The sequence below is a fragment of the Monodelphis domestica genome, chromosome 2, assembly GCF_027887165.1.
Source record: "Monodelphis domestica isolate mMonDom1 chromosome 2, mMonDom1.pri, whole genome shotgun sequence".
Lineage (NCBI taxonomy): Eukaryota > Metazoa > Chordata > Mammalia > Didelphimorphia > Didelphidae > Monodelphis > Monodelphis domestica.
Window position 1 is genome coordinate 286,425,647 of NC_077228.1, and position 17,354 is coordinate 286,443,000.

Here is a 17,354-nt window from a genome sequence, read left to right on the forward strand (position 1 = left end):
AGAAAAAGAGCGGAGATAGGGAGGGCCGTCTTGCCTCTCTTTCTCTCTCCCTTCCCATACATCGTTGCTGCTGCATCCCTCTGCTCCCAGATCCAGGCTCTCTAGGTCCTCCTCCTACTCCCCCGCCCTCCCGTCAACACCCAGAGCAAGGCCAGAGGCAGCAGAGCCTGAGGCCCGTCTTTACCCTCAGTCTCCCTCTCACACACATTCCTTTTAATGCTCTCTAAGGAATCCGACATCCTCCTGTTCCTTCCCTCCATGGATTTTGCACCCTCCATGGATTTTACACCTTTCTCATCATGTCCTGATGACTTTCATATTGCCCATCTGCAAGCCATTCTTAGCTGTCTATTTAACACCTGTTCCCATTGCTTTTCCTCTGCCCTCATTGCCCCTTTACTTGTCCATATCACCCCTATATATGTACCCTCATCTTTTACCATCATCTTTCTCACTTACATCTTATCCTCATTTACCAATCTTCATTAAATCCTATCTTTCTCCATCCATCTCGCATGTAGCCATCATCCCCTCATCTGATGAATGATCAGAACCCCATTTTCTTGATTCCCCAAACAGTTCCCAATGTCCCTTGACTTCTTCCCATCTTCCTTATCTGTCCCAGGCAGCATCCTGACTTTTCTGTTGCTTCCATCTATCCCTCTCACCTGTTCCCAGCACCCCTAGTCTGTTCTTATAACCCCCTTCATAGACCCTAGTCCTCAGAACCTGTTCTTAACACTACATCCACCTTTCCACATCACCTTCACTGACATTATCTCAGCTATTTCTGTCACTTCAGCTGTCCCATCACCCCCTCCACTGGTCCCATCACTCACCTATCCCTTCTTTCGACGTAGATTCCTTACACAACATTTATGTATATATACATACAACATACATATACAACATACACAGGATTTTTAATGTACACATAAATGAGCTTTCATTTACAATTATTTGCATGTCTGTACATATACACATCTGCAGCACACATATACCATTAACCTATACACACTATTTCATATCAGCAGGCATATACTTATTTAAAAAAACAAAACAAAATTTATACAGGCTCTCCCTGTCCTGCCTCTTATGCCTGCCTTGATCCAAAGTCCTGAAGTCTTGGGCAGGATAGGTCTGGAGAAGAAGGAGGTCCAGTTCTTTCTTTCTCTATACCTGCCTCCACCCACATTTACCAGATAAAGTGACAGTAAGGAGAGGGAGACACAAGTTGATTGGCTGAAGAGAATTAGAGAGCCACAAACAAGATTATTCCCATTCATGCAGAAGCTATAATCCCTAATTCCCCCCTCCAATTTCTAGTGTTATCTCCTGGAGTCTATTCTCTCTTTCATTCTGTCATTGTTTATACCATCCCCAGGAATCCTTCTCCCAATTACCCCTGTCCCATTTCAGCAATGGCAAGAGGTGGAAAAGGAGGGAAGAGAGAAGATACACTTGGGGGGTTGTTAGAGAGGTCTCAGCTGAACTATTTTGAATCAACAGACTTTCCCTCTGCTACTCCTAACTCCTCCAGCCTAGGTAGTAAAACCCATCCAGTGAAGGGAGTTCTGAATCACTCACCTATAGCAAGAAACTATTGGAAGTCAATGAAGTTCATACTATACTCCTTATTTATGCCTCCCCACCCATGAACTTGGCTTCAGGATGTCTGAAATGCTGGTTCTTAGGGAAATCACATATCCCATCCCAAAGGTAAAGGAGAATAATTCCTTTAATATCTTCTCAGACCTCTAACTTGATTTCTATAGATATGCTTTCACCCCTTTCCCTGGCCTTATCAACTTTTTCCTTCTCAATGTCTGGATTACTCTGCCTTTTTCTCTTCCATCTTTCTTAATGAGTCACCCTTTTCCTATATGGTCAATTTGAAGATGAGGACAGATGGCTCTATTTAGAAGAGGAAAAGGGAGAGTAAAAGGAGAGCTTTGACCTTAATCCTTAAATGACAGGGATATCTTCCATAACCACATATTTCCAAGTAGGGTGACAGAGAGCTAACTCTCTTCCTCTGAAAAATCTTGAGAAGACCCTTGTCCTTACTTTCCTAAATAACAGGTGCCCAATTTGCTAACTCCCCTCCCTCAAATTAGGAAGTCTCCTTATAACTACCTTCTTTTGCTCTCCCCCTCCCAAGTCTCCTTCCCTCCTGTCCTGTCCCAAACAGAGTGGTCAAAGGCTATCTCCCTCCTCTATCCCCACCAAGATAGCTCCTTTACTGGGATAGTCATCTTCCCATTAACCCTTCTTCCTTTCACCCCCCCCCACTTACCCAAATAGATGGCTTCCTTTATCCTCATCTCCTAACTCATATTGGCTCTCTGCTTCTTTTCCACCTTCCTCCAGATGCCTCTTCTCTTTCCCTCTCCTGCCCTTCTTCTCTCCCTCCAGGCTGGTTAATTGGCTCTACTTCTAAGGGATATCTTGGGCCTCTTTCACAAAGGGATGCACTATTACATCCTTCCTACCCCTGTGGCTGTATTAGTGAGTCTATCTTTCCAGGTAGAAATTCTCCAAAGTTGGTTTTGAGGTTTTGTTCCCCCTTCCCCCCATTGATATGTCTGCTTGGTCAGAGTGCATTTTACTATATCATTCTGGCTTTTCTTGGCTAGAGTGATTTCCAAGGTTAGCATGTCTCACCTTGGTTCTCATGTCTTTCCTATACTAATGCATTTCACCGTGTTCGCATGAGTCTCCGACATTGCCATGTCTCACCTTGGCCAATTCTTATGTCTCTCCTCAGTTACATTACCTCTTTCTTCACTAATTTTTAATAGATCTCTCTTATATTAGCATGTAGTATTCCTACTCTAGCATGCGTCTCCTTAGTTAAAATGGCTTTCTTACAATGAGTAACATCACACCTTGGCTAGCATGTCTCCCATAGTTAATGTGTCTCTCTTAAATTACCATTGTCCTTCTTTGGCTAACCAGCATGTCTCACCATGGCTAGCATGTGTCTCTAACACTAGCCTGTCTCACCTGTCTCACTTTCTCTTCTCACTGAACATATGTCTCCTTTCTGGTTTGGGGGGTCTTTCTCCATTAATGTTTTTCCCATAGACATCTCTCCTCTTATTGTTGGTATCTCCCTCAATTCTGTCCTTGGCTAACTAGCATGGCTTCTCCTGTTGACTCCTCTCTCACCCCAAGACCCATATTTCCCATCCCTCGTGCAGTTTTTCTTCCCTCTTCAAAATGTTCTTCACATGGATTTGCTTTGGGTAGGGAAGGGAAGGTGCCCAAATGAACGGCACAGATGATCATTCCCCTCTGGGAGGTGGGGGGTGGGAAATTTGAACTGGGGAGATGTTGGGTTTTCCTTGTCTTCAAGGTGGGTCCTAGGCATCATCCTACTTACTTTCATTCCCACCCACTCACAAACCCTCCCCACTTCCCCAGGTAGATGGCCCAAACCAGGCAGGTGCCACCGAAACCCCTCCCTCTGGCTGGCGGATGCAGTGCCTAGCGGCTGCCCTCAGGGAAGAGGCCAACATGAGTGGGGGAGGGGAGCAGGCCGACATCCTGCCGGCCAACTACGTGGTCAAGGAGCGCTGGAAAGTGGTGAGTGACCCACGGAAAGTAGAAGGGCAAGGAGTAGTGAGACAGATCCTTGGAGGCCGGGGGGAGGACCGGATGGGGTGGAGTAGAAAGGGTTAAGTGGTTGTTGCTTAACGTGTCCTAGCTACTGAGCCCCAAAGGGGAGGTGCCTAATATACATTTGCATATTATTAGCATTCAATTTGCATGCTTAATTTTGTAGAGCTGGGCCAAGAAATCTTTGTTCTTGCCCAGCTTTCCCTGTCACTCATTCCCTCCAGTCCTTGCTCCAGGCCCCTTCAGGGCTTCCTTTTCCTGCAATGTCAGGTTGGGCTGGCCTATTTGAGAAGTACTCCTGGATGGATTTCTGTCAATGTTCTGGGTCTGAGCTGCAGAACTCAATGGAGGAGGAGTAAGAAGGGAGCTCTCTTTCTTTATTCATTTTCTAAGGCCCTGGCCTAAGATGGGTGCCCCCCAGGGTGGGAAGCTGAGCAAGATCTCTCCTACATTAGGCCCTAGGGGCGGAGACCTTGCAGGCTGCACTCTACTCCACCCTGCCCTCGCTCAGATTCCCTCTTTACCCCCTCCCCCTTTGGCTCCTGCGGCAGGTGCAGCATGTAGAGACTACATCTCCCAGGATCCCTCACTCGGCCAGAACCAGGGTTCCTTGCTGCTTGACCTGCTGGGAGTTGTAGTCCTGATTTCCTCTAGTTTGGGGCTGTATTAAAGGGAGTCTGAGTGAGGAAGATGTCTGTGGGGGTGGGCTTAGTTATTATTAACCTTTCCACTTCTCCACCAGGATCTCATTGATCTATTGGTATTGTAGGGTCAGGATGGTTTTCAGGAAATTCTGGGGTGAGGGTGAGGGCTTTCCTGTTTGGGGAACTAAGTGATTCTCCCAACCCCACTCTGTCTCAGAGCTCTGTGTGTGTGTGTGTGTGTGTGTGTGTGTGTGTGTGTGTGTGTGTGCATGTGTGTGTCGGGGGTAGATGGAGGGAGGGCCAGAAGGCATGACTAGAGGGGTTGGCTAGAAGAGGGCCTTTATCGGCATATGTATTGTCCAGAGGCTAGTCTTATGGCTAGGACTTTGTAAAGAGTGAGAGGGCACCCTTTGGGGGAGGGTAGGCATAGGGGATAGGGCTGTCTCCTGGGGGCAGGGGCAGCAGGGAGAAAGCTGGGGTCTTGAGGTTGGCTGGTCTCCATAGCAACAACCGTCAGGGTACTGAAGCCGGTTTGGGAGGGGCTATCGGAAAGGAGAAGGGGAAGGCGGAGTAATTAGAAAGAGAGGGACAAATAAAACAAAAAAAAGATACTGTAGGAAGATAGAGAATCAGGGAAAGAAGGGGCAAAGACAGGGAAAACGGCACTGCAGACCTGACTGTCTATGCTGGTGAGAAGGGGGTACTCCTAGCACTAGGTGATGGGGGTGGGGGTGGTGGAGTGTCTTCCCCTCTGCTCCTTTCCTCATACACTGGTATCCTGAGATGAGAGATCTGACAGAACTTAATAACTCAGCATGGGAAGAGAGGAAAGCAAAAGAAGGCGTTAGTAGGATATTTATCTCTCCAAAATTAGTTATTAATGAGGTCCTCCATACCTCTCTGCTCTGTCTAGGTTCTTGGGAGAGAGGGGCTGGGTCTTGGGAAGCATGACACTTAAACTTAGAAAATAAGAAAAGATAGCATAGGTGGTTGGGGAGGAGGGAATATCGAGGGAATAATATTGAGGGAAGTCTTGCTTTTGCCTGTCCTAAATACTCCCATATACAATGCCACATATTGGGTGTGTAGAGGGAAAACATAGAAGGAGAAGATATGGTGTCTATCACCCATATCACCCAACAGGGAGATACAGAATATGAGTTCTTGTCTCCCAGTCTGGGGGAATGGGTCACCCCATCAGTGTCTGGCCTGAGGGATCTCCCAGTGCAAGTATGATGATGATGGGAAAAAATACAGATCCACTTTCAGGTCTAATTTAGTATTTGGATGGGGATTACCAAAGGGGATGGAGAAACTGGAACCAAGGGGTATTATTTAGGGAAGGCTACTGGGCAAATGGGGAATGATGAGTGTTGTTGAGCAGAATTTTGAAGGTGAGAGGACATGGTTTGGTAGGGAGTGAGGAATGAGGAAGGAGTTCTGACTGGGAAGGTTATTAGAGAGGGTACTAAGTATTCTGATGCTATTTTTCTATGGAGGGTAGACAACCTCTGGAGAAGAAATAAAGAAAAAGAAAATGCCCAGAGAACTTAGTGGGGGCTTGGAGATGTTCTCGGTTTCCAAGTTATCATCTTTTATCCTCCTCCCTCTAGGGATGCTGATATTGAACCCATTCAGTATATAAGAATCTCTTCTGTTTTTAAAGATGCGTAGGCTTACAGTAACTTTTTTGACTCCCCTTTCATGTGTATTTCTGAGTCAGAAATTCTTTTTGGTGTTTGACTTTGTCTCATTACTTCAGAGGCACTTTCTTATCTTTATTCGTTTCTAAACTGCTGTACTCTGTTTTCTTTTTGAATTATTCTACTTCAAGCCATTAACCGGCATTCCACAGACTCACTGCTCCTTTTCTTCTATGGTTTCCTTCCGTCTGTCTCATTCTTTCTGTCTTTCTTTTATTTCTGTTTGTCTCTATCTTTCTGTCTCTCTGTATCTGTGTATCTCTGTCTGTCTCACCCACTATCACCTTAAGGTATTACCTAATGTTAGTTCACCTGTCTGTGGACTCTCAGATCTCTAGCTTCTGTCCCCTTCTTTCCAATCAATTATTTTAACCTCAGAAAGTATTTACTTAGCACTCATTATGTACAAGACATCATGTTATGTTCCTGGTTGGGGTGCTGGGATGATACAAAGATGTATAATGTAGATTTTCTCTGAGGGGGTATTACAATCTGAATGGGGAAATAAGACATATGTGGATTAATAAGCCAGTATATATTAAAATATATAAATAAATCTACATATATAAAATATACAGTATGTAGAGCATGAGGAAAACCTGGGTTCCGGTTCTTACTTACTGGATATGTGACCCTCAAACAGGTCACTTAACCTTTTTATGCCTCAGGCACCTCTCTAAGACTAAATTGTAGGGCAGGAACTAATTTCAGATCATAGAGTTTTCTCACTAGGAATTTCCTATATGACCCTTAGCCTGTTTCCTGAAATTTCCTGCAGATATGAGATCACAAGTACTGAATGAATGAAACATACATGTGAAACAATCTGGTATAATGGAGGTTTGGAGTCAGAGGAGCTGGATTCTTATCACAGACTGGTATCTACTAGCTCTGTGACCTCAGACAAGTCTGTATGGGACTCCATTTCCTCATCTATAAAGTGAGAGAGTAAATTCACATGATCTCTAAGGTTCTTTATGTTCTGTGTCCTAACAAATAATCTATATTCTAAGACTCCTGCCAATTCCAATATTCTGTGATCCCCTTGCTAAGTGGCAAAAGGTCAGAGTGGATGAAAAGCCAGTTAGAAGTAACCAGGAGTGAGATAACTAGATTGCTCAGTGGATAGTGCTCCAGGCCTAGAGTCAGGAAGACATGGGTTCAAATCTGGCTTTAGACACTTCCTAGCTTGTGACCCTGGACAAGTCCCTTAACCCCAAATGCCTAGCCCTTGCCCTTCTGTCTTAGAGCTGTTACTAAAACAGAAATTAATGGGTTAAAAAAGAAAAGAAAGAGGGAGGAGGGATAATTTACAATCTGGGTGACTCCCTGAAGTGGATAGGTCTGAGAAATTCCATCTTCTCTTCCCTGTTTTCTTTATTATCATCCTTTGAGGCTACTAGAGCCTCACAGTCTTTGAAGATTTTTCCATTTCTTCTCTTTTCTTTCCTTTCTACATGTGTTCCCACCAAAATTTTCTCCATATTCTATTTTCTCATTTTCCCCCATCCCATATTCAGATCTATAGTCCAGCTCCTTTACCCTTGGAATACTACAATAACTTCCTAGATGGTCTCCCTGTTTCTAATTATTCCAGTCTGTCCCTATATACATGATCTTCCCCAAATCTCATTCTCTCCCATCCCTTAATCTACAGCAGTCCCATCAAATTAAAATGCTAAGCTAAAACCTCAAGATCCCTTACTCTTCTATTTCTTTTTTTCCTTCCCCTTTTTCCTTTCCCCCCTTTAACTTCACTGTCTAGGGCTCTTCAGTCCAGCTAATTAAAAGTTTCCTCCTATGATATCTTCTCAGCTTTAAATGCAAACCCTCTTCATTGGCTGGCCTGGGAGAATCCTTTGGCCAAGGTCCTTCCAGAGGCCTTAGGCCTCAATGATCCTCAGCCTGTGTCCTGGGCTACCATCTCCCCCGCAGAACTGTTCCAGAAGACCTGTTCTTTAGCCCCCCTTTTCACTTTTCACTTAAAAAAACCCCAAATATTCTTTCCCTTATCCTCCCCATACACTTATTATCAAGCAAAACCCACTTCTATATTAGTCATTGTTGTAAGAGGACACTCATGCAAAACCAAAACCCCAAAAGAAAACCATAAATACATTGATATGAAAAATAATAGACTTTGATCTGTATCCATCTGACTCCATTAGTTCTTTCTCTGGAAGTAAAAGAGCACCCTCCATCATAAATCTTTCAGAATTGCCCCAGCTGAGAGTAGCTAAGTTTTCACAGTTGATCATCATACAATATTGCTGTTACTGTGTACAGTGTTCTCCTGGTTCTGCTTATTTCACTCTGTATCAGTTCTTATAGGTCTTTCCAGCTCTTTCTGAAATCATCCTGTTCATCATTTCTCATAGCACAATAGTATTTCATCACCATCATATTTGTTTAGCCATTCGCCAATTGTTAGACATCCCCTTAGTTTCCAAAGAGCTGCTAAAATATTTTTTGTATCAATAGTTCCTTCTCCCTTTTTTTGTTACCTCTTTGGACTACAGATGCAGTTTATTTTGCACTTTTGATAAAAAACTTTTCTGATTTTTGAACTCAAGATGCTAACTTCCTTCCTAACTCTGAGCCAGCTTGGTTCTCTGAATTGAAAGAATTGTCATAGCTCAACCTATTTCCCTTTTTGCTATTGTCACTGTCTCAAGGTACCCCTTTCTCTAGATGCACACTTATCTATATTCATGTTCTGCATCCCCCTTACAGTAGAAATGTAAACTCTTTGAGGCCAAAGGCAGGGGTTTTTTTTCCTTTGTATCTCCAGCCTTAGCAAGCACAAAGGAGGCACTTAAAAATACTCATTGAAATTCTTAGTACCTATCCCTTCCTGGTGGCAGCCAGATTACTCAGTGGATAGAGCACTGGGGCTGGAGTCAGGAAGACCTGAATTCAAATTCAGCCTCACATGTATTAGTTGTATGACCCCAGACAAGTCATTTAACTTGTTTGCCTTAATCCTCTGAGAAAAATATGGCAAAGCACACCAGAGCCTTCGCCAAGAAAACCCAGTGAACAGTGTCTTCATGGGGTCATGAAGAATTGAAGACAACTGGAGAACAACACTCTCTTCTTATCTTTCTACCCGATTTCCATATACTGATTTAGATCACAAGAATAATTTTTTCAAGGTTTGACATGACATGGGAGAAGGTAATCTACAATTTCAGAAACATTGCATTTAGGTTGTATTTAGAAGTACCTTTAAAGGAATCTATCTAGTCTCTGAATTGGTGGTCTTGCACCTATCCTATCCTATCCTATACCAAAGTTCCTCTAAGCCTAGCCTGGTCATACTGCACCCAGGACCAGAGCTGCCATTAATCATTTTTGCCCTTAAGGCCATGGTTGGGTGGAAGTTCCTGGGTCACAGTGATTGAGGATGAGGAAGGGAACTTCAGGAAAGCTCAGGGAGTTTCTACATGACTAAAGAACTGATTTATGCTGGGAAAGCGGGGAGAAACAGGGAGCCAGGAGCCAGGAGCCAAGAGGGTGCTCTTAGCAGGAAGTAAGCATGTAGACTCCTTGATGGTGTTGTCAGGATTTTCTAAATGTTGGTACCCTGAAATTTAAGCTCAAAGTTCTAATTCCAGGGCTGACTAGGTAGATATCACAGCCGGTTCTATTCCCTTTTATCCCCCCAAAATAAGAATTTTTCTTTAGAACACACTCAAGTTGAATCTGAGGTTAGTGCATCTAAATTTCCTACACTGAGATCATTGGTCTCTTTCAATTTTTAGTTCATTTTAGCCTTTTGATGGCATGGTGGGTTTTTGATGTTTTAACAATAGACCCATGGAATTATTTAGCCAATAGGTTGCATTTTAATTTTTTCCCTAACAAAGGATCTGATTTGAGGATCACTCAAAGGTCACAAAAAACACCCTTTTCTTTAAGCCCTTCCCTACCTTCACTTCTTCAGACTCTGAAAAGTAATCATCTCTTCCAGGAAGTCTACCTTGATTAAACTGACTGGCTCTGCTCAGCCCTTCCTTTGTAGCAGCATTCCCTCAGAACTGCCATCTATTTCTCTGTCTATCTGTTATACTCCAGGATTTAATGTGATGCTCTATTGTCTAATGCTGGCCTGAAAGTAGTTCTTTTATTTTCTGTTTTGGGGGGAAGGGGATAGAAATAACAGTGGATTTCAAGTCAGGAGGTTAGGTTTCAAGTACTGGCTCGATTACTTTCTCTGTACATAAGAAACGTTGTGCAAATCATCTAATTTCTTCAGGCCTCAATTTCCTCCTCTGTTAAAAAAATGGATCAATTTATATGATATCTAATGTGCATTTTTTTAAAAGCTCTTATCTTCTGTCTTAGCATCAGTTCCTTTTTTTAATAATAAAATTTATTTCCAGGTATCTCCGCTCCTTCCTCCCCTCCCTATACCATAAAAGGCATCATCTGGCAAACAGATATGCCTTGTACTAATTCTAAGATAGAAGAATGACAAGGGCTAGGTAATTGGGGTTAAGTAACTTGCCCAGGATTGTGTAACTAGGAAATATGACCTTGGAAGATTTGAATCCATATCCTCCCAACTTCAGGCCTGGTGCTCTATCTACAGTGCTCTCTAGCTGCTCCTCTAAGGGTGCATTCTTAACTGTAAATCCTAGAATTCTGCAGTGTTGGGATATGATATAGATATGAATTGCCCCAAAGACCCAGCTCAAAGTTCTGACTCATTTTCCTGGGGAATTCAAATGGGGAAGAAGGTGCTTCCCACATGAGCTTCAGTTTCCTCATCTTTAAAATGAAGGGCTAGATTCCCTAACATCTAACTTAAGGTCCTTCTTGCTCTCAATCTTACAGTTTTGTCTAGGAAGTGCCAAAGATAGATGGAGATGGGAGAAATGGCATGAGAAGGATGGAACTGCTTGAATCTTAGTCTGTCAATGGTCAAAGGGACCTTAGAAATCATATAGTCTAGGGGGCAGCTAGGTGGCTCAGTGAATTAAAAGCCATGCTTAAAGACTGGAGGTCCTGTGTTCAAATCTGGCCTTGGGCAAATCACTTAATCCCAATGGCCTAGCCCTTATTGTTCTTCTGCATACAGTATTGATTTTACAACAGAAGATAAGGGTTTAAAAAAATCATGTAGTCAACTTCTTCATCTTATAGATAAATCCTGGAGTCCAAAGTAGAAAAGTGACTTGCCTAAATTAATTAATGGAAAATCTGGACTAGAACTCAGGTCTTGATTCCCAGATAAATGCTCTTTCTACTACATCATAGCCATAAAGGGAAAAAGATTCAATCAGCTCCCCAGAAATCTTTGGAATCCTAGTGGAGGTCAAACTGAAGAACTGGGGCCACTGTTGCTTCCTCCATCATGCTAAAAGGTAGGCACACAGTTCAGACTCTCTATTACTACTACTACTATTACTACCATGAATACAGCTACGACTAAAACTATCTGACATTTATATATCATCTACTATGTGCCAGTCACTGTGATAAGCACTTTACAATTATTACATCATTTGATCCTTGCTGCCAATTTGGGAGGCAGGTATTATTATTATCTCCTCTTTACAGATGAGAAAATTGAGGCAAATAAAAGGAAGTGTCTGAGGTTGGATTTGAACTGTCTTCTGTCAAGTCTTCTTGATTTGGGTCTTAGTGTTCTGTCTACAGTGCTACCTAGCTGTGACTACCTTGTTGCTGTCTGATTTTTTTTCATATCCTCAGTGTTCACTCTGCTCTTAATCTTAAAATCTGACATTTGCCCTCAGCACTTGACTGAAATTGCTCTCTCTGTATGGTCATTGATGACCTCCCAATATAATTCCTTTTCTGTCCCCATCCTCCTTGACCTTTCTGTAGCATCTCTCAACCTTCATTGCCTACTGATGAAGCCTCTCCTGTCCTTTGGCTTCAGAAAACAAGGAAAGAAAGATCTTTTCCCTGAGAAATACTCTTCTTGGTTCTCTTGAAGCGGTCCTCCTCTGTCTCCTCTCTTGGTTTCTCATCTTCTTAAATGTGGGTATTCCCTAAGGGTTTGTCCTTGGGTCTCTTTTCTCTCTCTCCCTTGGCAAACTCATCCATTCCCAAAGTTTCAATTACTACCTCTTTGCAGATGACTCCCACATTTGCATCAACAGCCCTGACTTCTCTTCTGAGTTCCAGACCTACATCTTCAACAGCCCCACAGGATATTTCCATCAAATTGTCTGACCAGCACCTCACAGTAGAGGAGAAAGAACATTGGCTCTGGAGTCAAAGGACCTGGGTTCAAATTCTTTTGACTCTTGTGACTTTGGGTAAGTTGCTTAAACTTCTAGAGTCAGAAGACCTGGGTTCAAATCCTTTGACCCTTGCTACCCTTATGGATGTGTTGCTTAACTATCATGGGGGCCTTTGTTTCCTCACTGGTAAAATAAGGGGATAACAGGGTTGGACAAAATGGTCTCTGACATTCCTTCCAGCTCTAAATTTATGATCTTATGAACTTATGCTTTCCGTGAAACTTTTTCCTCTTCCTGACATCATTATTTCTACTGGGAGCATCATCATCTATCCAGTCTATTTGGTACAAAACCATGGATTTGCCTGTAACTCATTTCTTCTCCTTCATCTCTCATATACAATCAGTTAATAAATCCTCTTGATTCCATTTCTTCAGCATCTCTCACATGGATCTGTACCACTCTATTCTGACTGCCACCATCATAGTACAATCCCTGACACCATATGCTTGGACCATTACAATTCCCTTCCTTTTTTTAAACCCTTAATGTTTATCTTAGAATAAATACTAAGTATTGGTCCCAAAGCAAACAAGCTTTGCTTGGCAGTGGGGGTTAAGTGACTTGCCCAAGGTCACACAGCTAGTAAGCATCTGAGACTAGATCTGAACCCAAGATCTCCCACAGTGTGGTCTTATTTCATGTAACTGATCCAACCCTCTATGCCCTCTACAGTCTAGTCAGACTGGACTACTCTTTGCTTCTTGTTCACACTCTATGCTAGCCCCATTGCCATCTCTCTATTCATGCAGTAGTCTTTGCCTGGACTGTCCTCTGTTTCCTTTACCTGTTATATTCCATCCTTTGAATCCCAACTCAAATGCCTCCTCCCTTGCCTTTCCTTTCCTCCTTGGATCTTCCATTCTACTTATCTGGCAGCCCTCTAGTGAGGTCATATATTTATCATGTCATGTTGTAATAATGGTGATTTTTAGGATTATAATAAAGGCCCTTTCCATTGTCCTTTGCTGGTATATTAGCAGAGTTCACAAGGAGTATACAGAGAAGGAACTAAATATGGAGGAGGGTAGGAATGTAGATGGGTTGTCTCCTACTCTCCATTCACCTCTCCTGAATGAGGCTATTGATAGCTGCTGCATAGGTAATTTGGGGTTCCCTGATGAGAAAGGGTAATGGAGAGATGAAGAATTTTAATTCCTATAAAATAAACCCAGGGGTGACCTCAGATTCCCTGACACAGAGAGGATCTGGAGACAAGCCTCGATAGAAGCTTTGCCTCAGCAGGGGAGGGTCTTGATGGCTCTCTGTTGAATCTTGATTCAGATACCTTCTCAAGTTCGAACCAAGGTTCTTGACAAAATTTGACAGCTGTTTAAATGTTTAATGATGAAATCGAAGACAAGTAGGGAGATGGAAGGTGTGACTCAGTATCCCGAATTATTTCCTAACACAGTCCTTGGCACAGGTAGCTTATTTTAGCCAACCTGGGTTTCTCCAACCCAATCCCCAACTAAATTATCCAAACTATTATATATATATATATACACACACATATATATATATGTATGTATATCCTAAGGAAACTATAAAACAGGTGCAAGAGAGCTGGAGGGGAAAGAGAGCTGGGTTCCCCCTTCAGTGAGTCCACGGTCCCCCTTCAGGGTTTGAGGGATCTGCTCCTCAGCAGGGATGTTGTTAGAAATGTCAGAGAGATGATAGCTCTGCAGAAGAAACTTGGATGTTGAAACAGAATAAGTCTCTTTCTGGCTCTTGGTGAGATCCTCAGTTAGGAAAACACATCCTGCTTGGTCAAGGTTTCAGCTCCAAAAGCCAAGAATTTCATCTGGATCTTTCCCAGGTCACTTTTCCTTTCCCAGCATGCATTGCTCTCCAACAGACATTTCTGCCACTTAAACCCCTCTTACAGGATTCCATTTTCCTCTCTTGCACTGATCATTACACATATTATATATCAGAACCATATTTTATCACACAGCTAGATTGTAAATTGCATGAGGGCTGGGGGATAGGTCTTATCTGAACTTTGAACCTCCTCCAGCACTCTCCATACAGAAGGCCTCTGGTACATGTTGAATGAATGAATGGAAGGATTCTTACCTGGTGTTGAACATTTGTTTGAGAGGCAGCATTTTTCATTAACCAGAGAGGTAAATGACCTTCTTTGCTGAGCCCCACCTCCATTACCTTATGATATCATACAGGATGTTCCCCCTCCTAATCTGGGGGGAGCCCTGCCTCTTCTCCTAGAAGCTCTTTACCATCCATCACTTATGCATCCTGTGAAGGTGCCTGCTATCTTTCTTTTTTGTTTTTAAATCTTTACCTTTCATCTTAGAATCAAGACTGTGTATCAGTTCCAAGGCAGAAGAGTGGTAAGGGCTGGGCAATGGAAGTTAAGTGACTTGCCCAGGATCACACAGTTAGGAAGTGTCTGGGTTCAGATTTGAACCCAGGACCTTCTATCTCTGGGCCTGGTTCTCAATCCACTGAGCCAGCTGCGCCCATAGTGCCTACTTTTCTTGAGTGGAGGTGGTCTAACTGGTCCTGCTGGAGGACGAGAAAATTCAAAACCACCCAGGCAGTCATAAAGGCTTCATTCCATGGATTATATTCTTTGCGGAAACATTAAAACAACATTCCCTTTTTCCACATTCTAAAATCTGATCCATTCTGTGTGTTGTGTGTATATGTGGACTAAGCCCTCCCTCTGTGCCATATACGTCTTCTATTGAGCACTGAGTAGAAGCGATGGGCAAGGGAAGGAGGAAGGGGTTCGGATAATCTTTGCCCTTAGGGAGCTCCCATTTTGATAGAAGAGACACAGCCCTGCATTTAGAAAACTCCCAATTTAACTCCCTTCCCTGGGGAGGGAGATAATCCCTATGCTTAGGGAATCCTTGCCTTCTGAGAGCTCCCAGTTTGAGGAGCAAGATATGGTTCCTTTCTTCAGGGAACTCCGCAACTGATGGAGGAGACAGAACACCTATAAAGGATGCAGAAGTGGGTGGGAGTCCACAGGGGAAAAAGACAGTAGGGAGGAATGAGGGGAGGTGCCCTGGAACTAGGCTGAGCTCTCTCTATTTCCCTCTGTAGCTAAAGAAGATCGGGGGCGGGGGCTTTGGAGAGATCTATGAGGCCATGGACCTGTTGACCCGGGAGAATGTGGCCCTGAAGGTTGAGTCTGCCCAGCAGCCCAAGCAGGTCCTCAAGATGGAAGTGGCGGTGCTGAAGAAACTGCAAGGTACCACCCCCTTTAGGCTCTGACTCCTAGGTCTTCTGTGCCTCTCATTCTGGGTACTCTCTACCCCAGAGGAAATGACACAGTGATCAACCCTGAGTACCAGAAGGCAAAGATAGCTCCCACACCATCAGGCTTTGATAGGCAGAGGGAGGAGATACAACTGAAGAAGGCGGTGATGGGAGCAGATCTTAGGGTGTTCGTAGAGAGAAGTGGAGAGGGAGGATGGGGGAGATGATGGAGGGGAGATGACAGGGGAAGTGGGGAAAGGTCATAGGACAGGGTGCTGGGGGTGGGAAAAGAAGGGATGAGGAGTCTAGGGGGCATGACAGGCTGATGACTCTCTGTGGTCCACAGGAAAGGATCATGTTTGCAGGTTTATTGGCTGCGGCAGGAATGAGAAGTTCAATTATGTGGTAATGCAACTCCAGGTGAGACCCTTTGAGGGCAGCCATACCTTGCCTTTCCATCTCTTCTTCCTGAGGATCCAGGACTCTCAGTGCTCCTGGAGCAAAGTTGGGGCTATGGGTAGAATGGGGAGACCAGTGCCACTGTGGCTGCTGAGCCAGTGGGATGATGGGACTATGGAAGGCCCCATGATCACTGTGGCCTTGGGAATGGCTCCTGTGACAGGGCTATAATGTTGTGACCAACATATCTGGTGGTGATGTTCTAGGGTCGCAATCTGGCAGACCTGCGCAGGAGTCAGCCCCGGGGCACCTTCACACTGAGCACCACATTGAGGCTGGGCAAGCAGATCTTGGAGTCCATCGAAGCCATCCATTCTGTTGGATTCCTTCATCGGGACATCAAGCCTGTGAGAGCTCACTGCCCACCTCTCCTTTCTTCCTAATCCTCTTTCCCATTCCTTTTGCCACATGTGAGAAAATAAAACCCTAGACAAAAAAAAAAAGGGGAAAGCAGCCAATCTAGAAACCACATCAGAGTTTTCCTTCCTCTTTTCTCTCTACCAAGGGTTCCTAACGTGAAGTCTTTGAATTTTTCTTTTCTTTTCTTTTTAAAAAATAACTTGATAACTATTTCATAATAACTGGTTTCCTACACTTTTAAAAACATAATCCTGAGAAAGGGTTCATAAGGTTTCACGAGACTTCGAAAGAAGCCATGACATAAAAAAAAGGTTGAGAATCTCTGATCTGTTCTAAATCATTATTAGATAATTATACTAGAGCTCTCTATCAGAGAATCTGTTTATTATAATGGAAGGTATGCTGGCCTTAGAGTCAGGAGAAACCTGTGTTCTATCCCAGCTGACACTTATTAGCTATAGGACTATGGGCATTTAGTTAACCTTTTTTTTTTAGTTAACCTTTCTGTGAGCCTCAGTTTCCCTATTTGTTAAATAAGTTTAATATACCTGGAGTAAGGGCAGCTAGGTATATAGGGGATAGAGCACTAGGCCTGGAGTCAGAAAAACTCATCTTCAGTTTAAATCTAGCCTTAACTATTTACTGGCTATATAACCCTTGGCATGTCACTTAACACCATTTCCCTCCATTTTCTAATTTATAAAATGATGAACCATTCTAGTGTCTGCCAAGAAAACCCCCAAAGGGGTCTCCAACAAAGATCTCAGCTTTTGGGATAAGAACCCACTATTTGACAAAAACTGCTGGGAAAATTGGAAAACAGTATGGGAGACAGTTTTAGATCAATATTTCATACCCTAAAAAAGATGAGTTCAAAATGGGTTTATGACTTACACATAGAGAGTGATATTATTATTTTTTTACTATGAAAGCCTAACATATTCATCTTTTTAAACAATATTTTATTTGATCATTTCCAAACATTATTCATTAGAGACAAAGATCATTTTCTTTTCCTCCCCTCCCCCCACCTCTCCCATAGCCGACGTGTGATTCCACTG

General features: G+C 43.3%; 1 protein-coding gene across 4 annotated transcripts in view; it reads left to right on the top strand.

Annotated features, from left to right (window-relative positions):
* TTBK1 (tau tubulin kinase 1) overlaps positions 1-17,354 on the top strand; it is a 107,143-nt gene that overhangs the window by 29,499 nt on the left and 60,290 nt on the right. For all 4 annotated transcript variants that reach the window (XM_056818274.1, XM_056818272.1, XM_056818273.1 and 1 more), the window contains 4 exons: positions 3,427-3,588; positions 15,319-15,466; positions 15,821-15,894; positions 16,140-16,280. In XM_056818274.1, the coding sequence (XP_056674252.1) occupies positions 3,427-3,588; positions 15,319-15,466; positions 15,821-15,894; positions 16,140-16,280 (525 nt within the window). The remainder of the gene's footprint in view (positions 1-3,426; positions 3,589-15,318; positions 15,467-15,820; positions 15,895-16,139; positions 16,281-17,354) is intronic.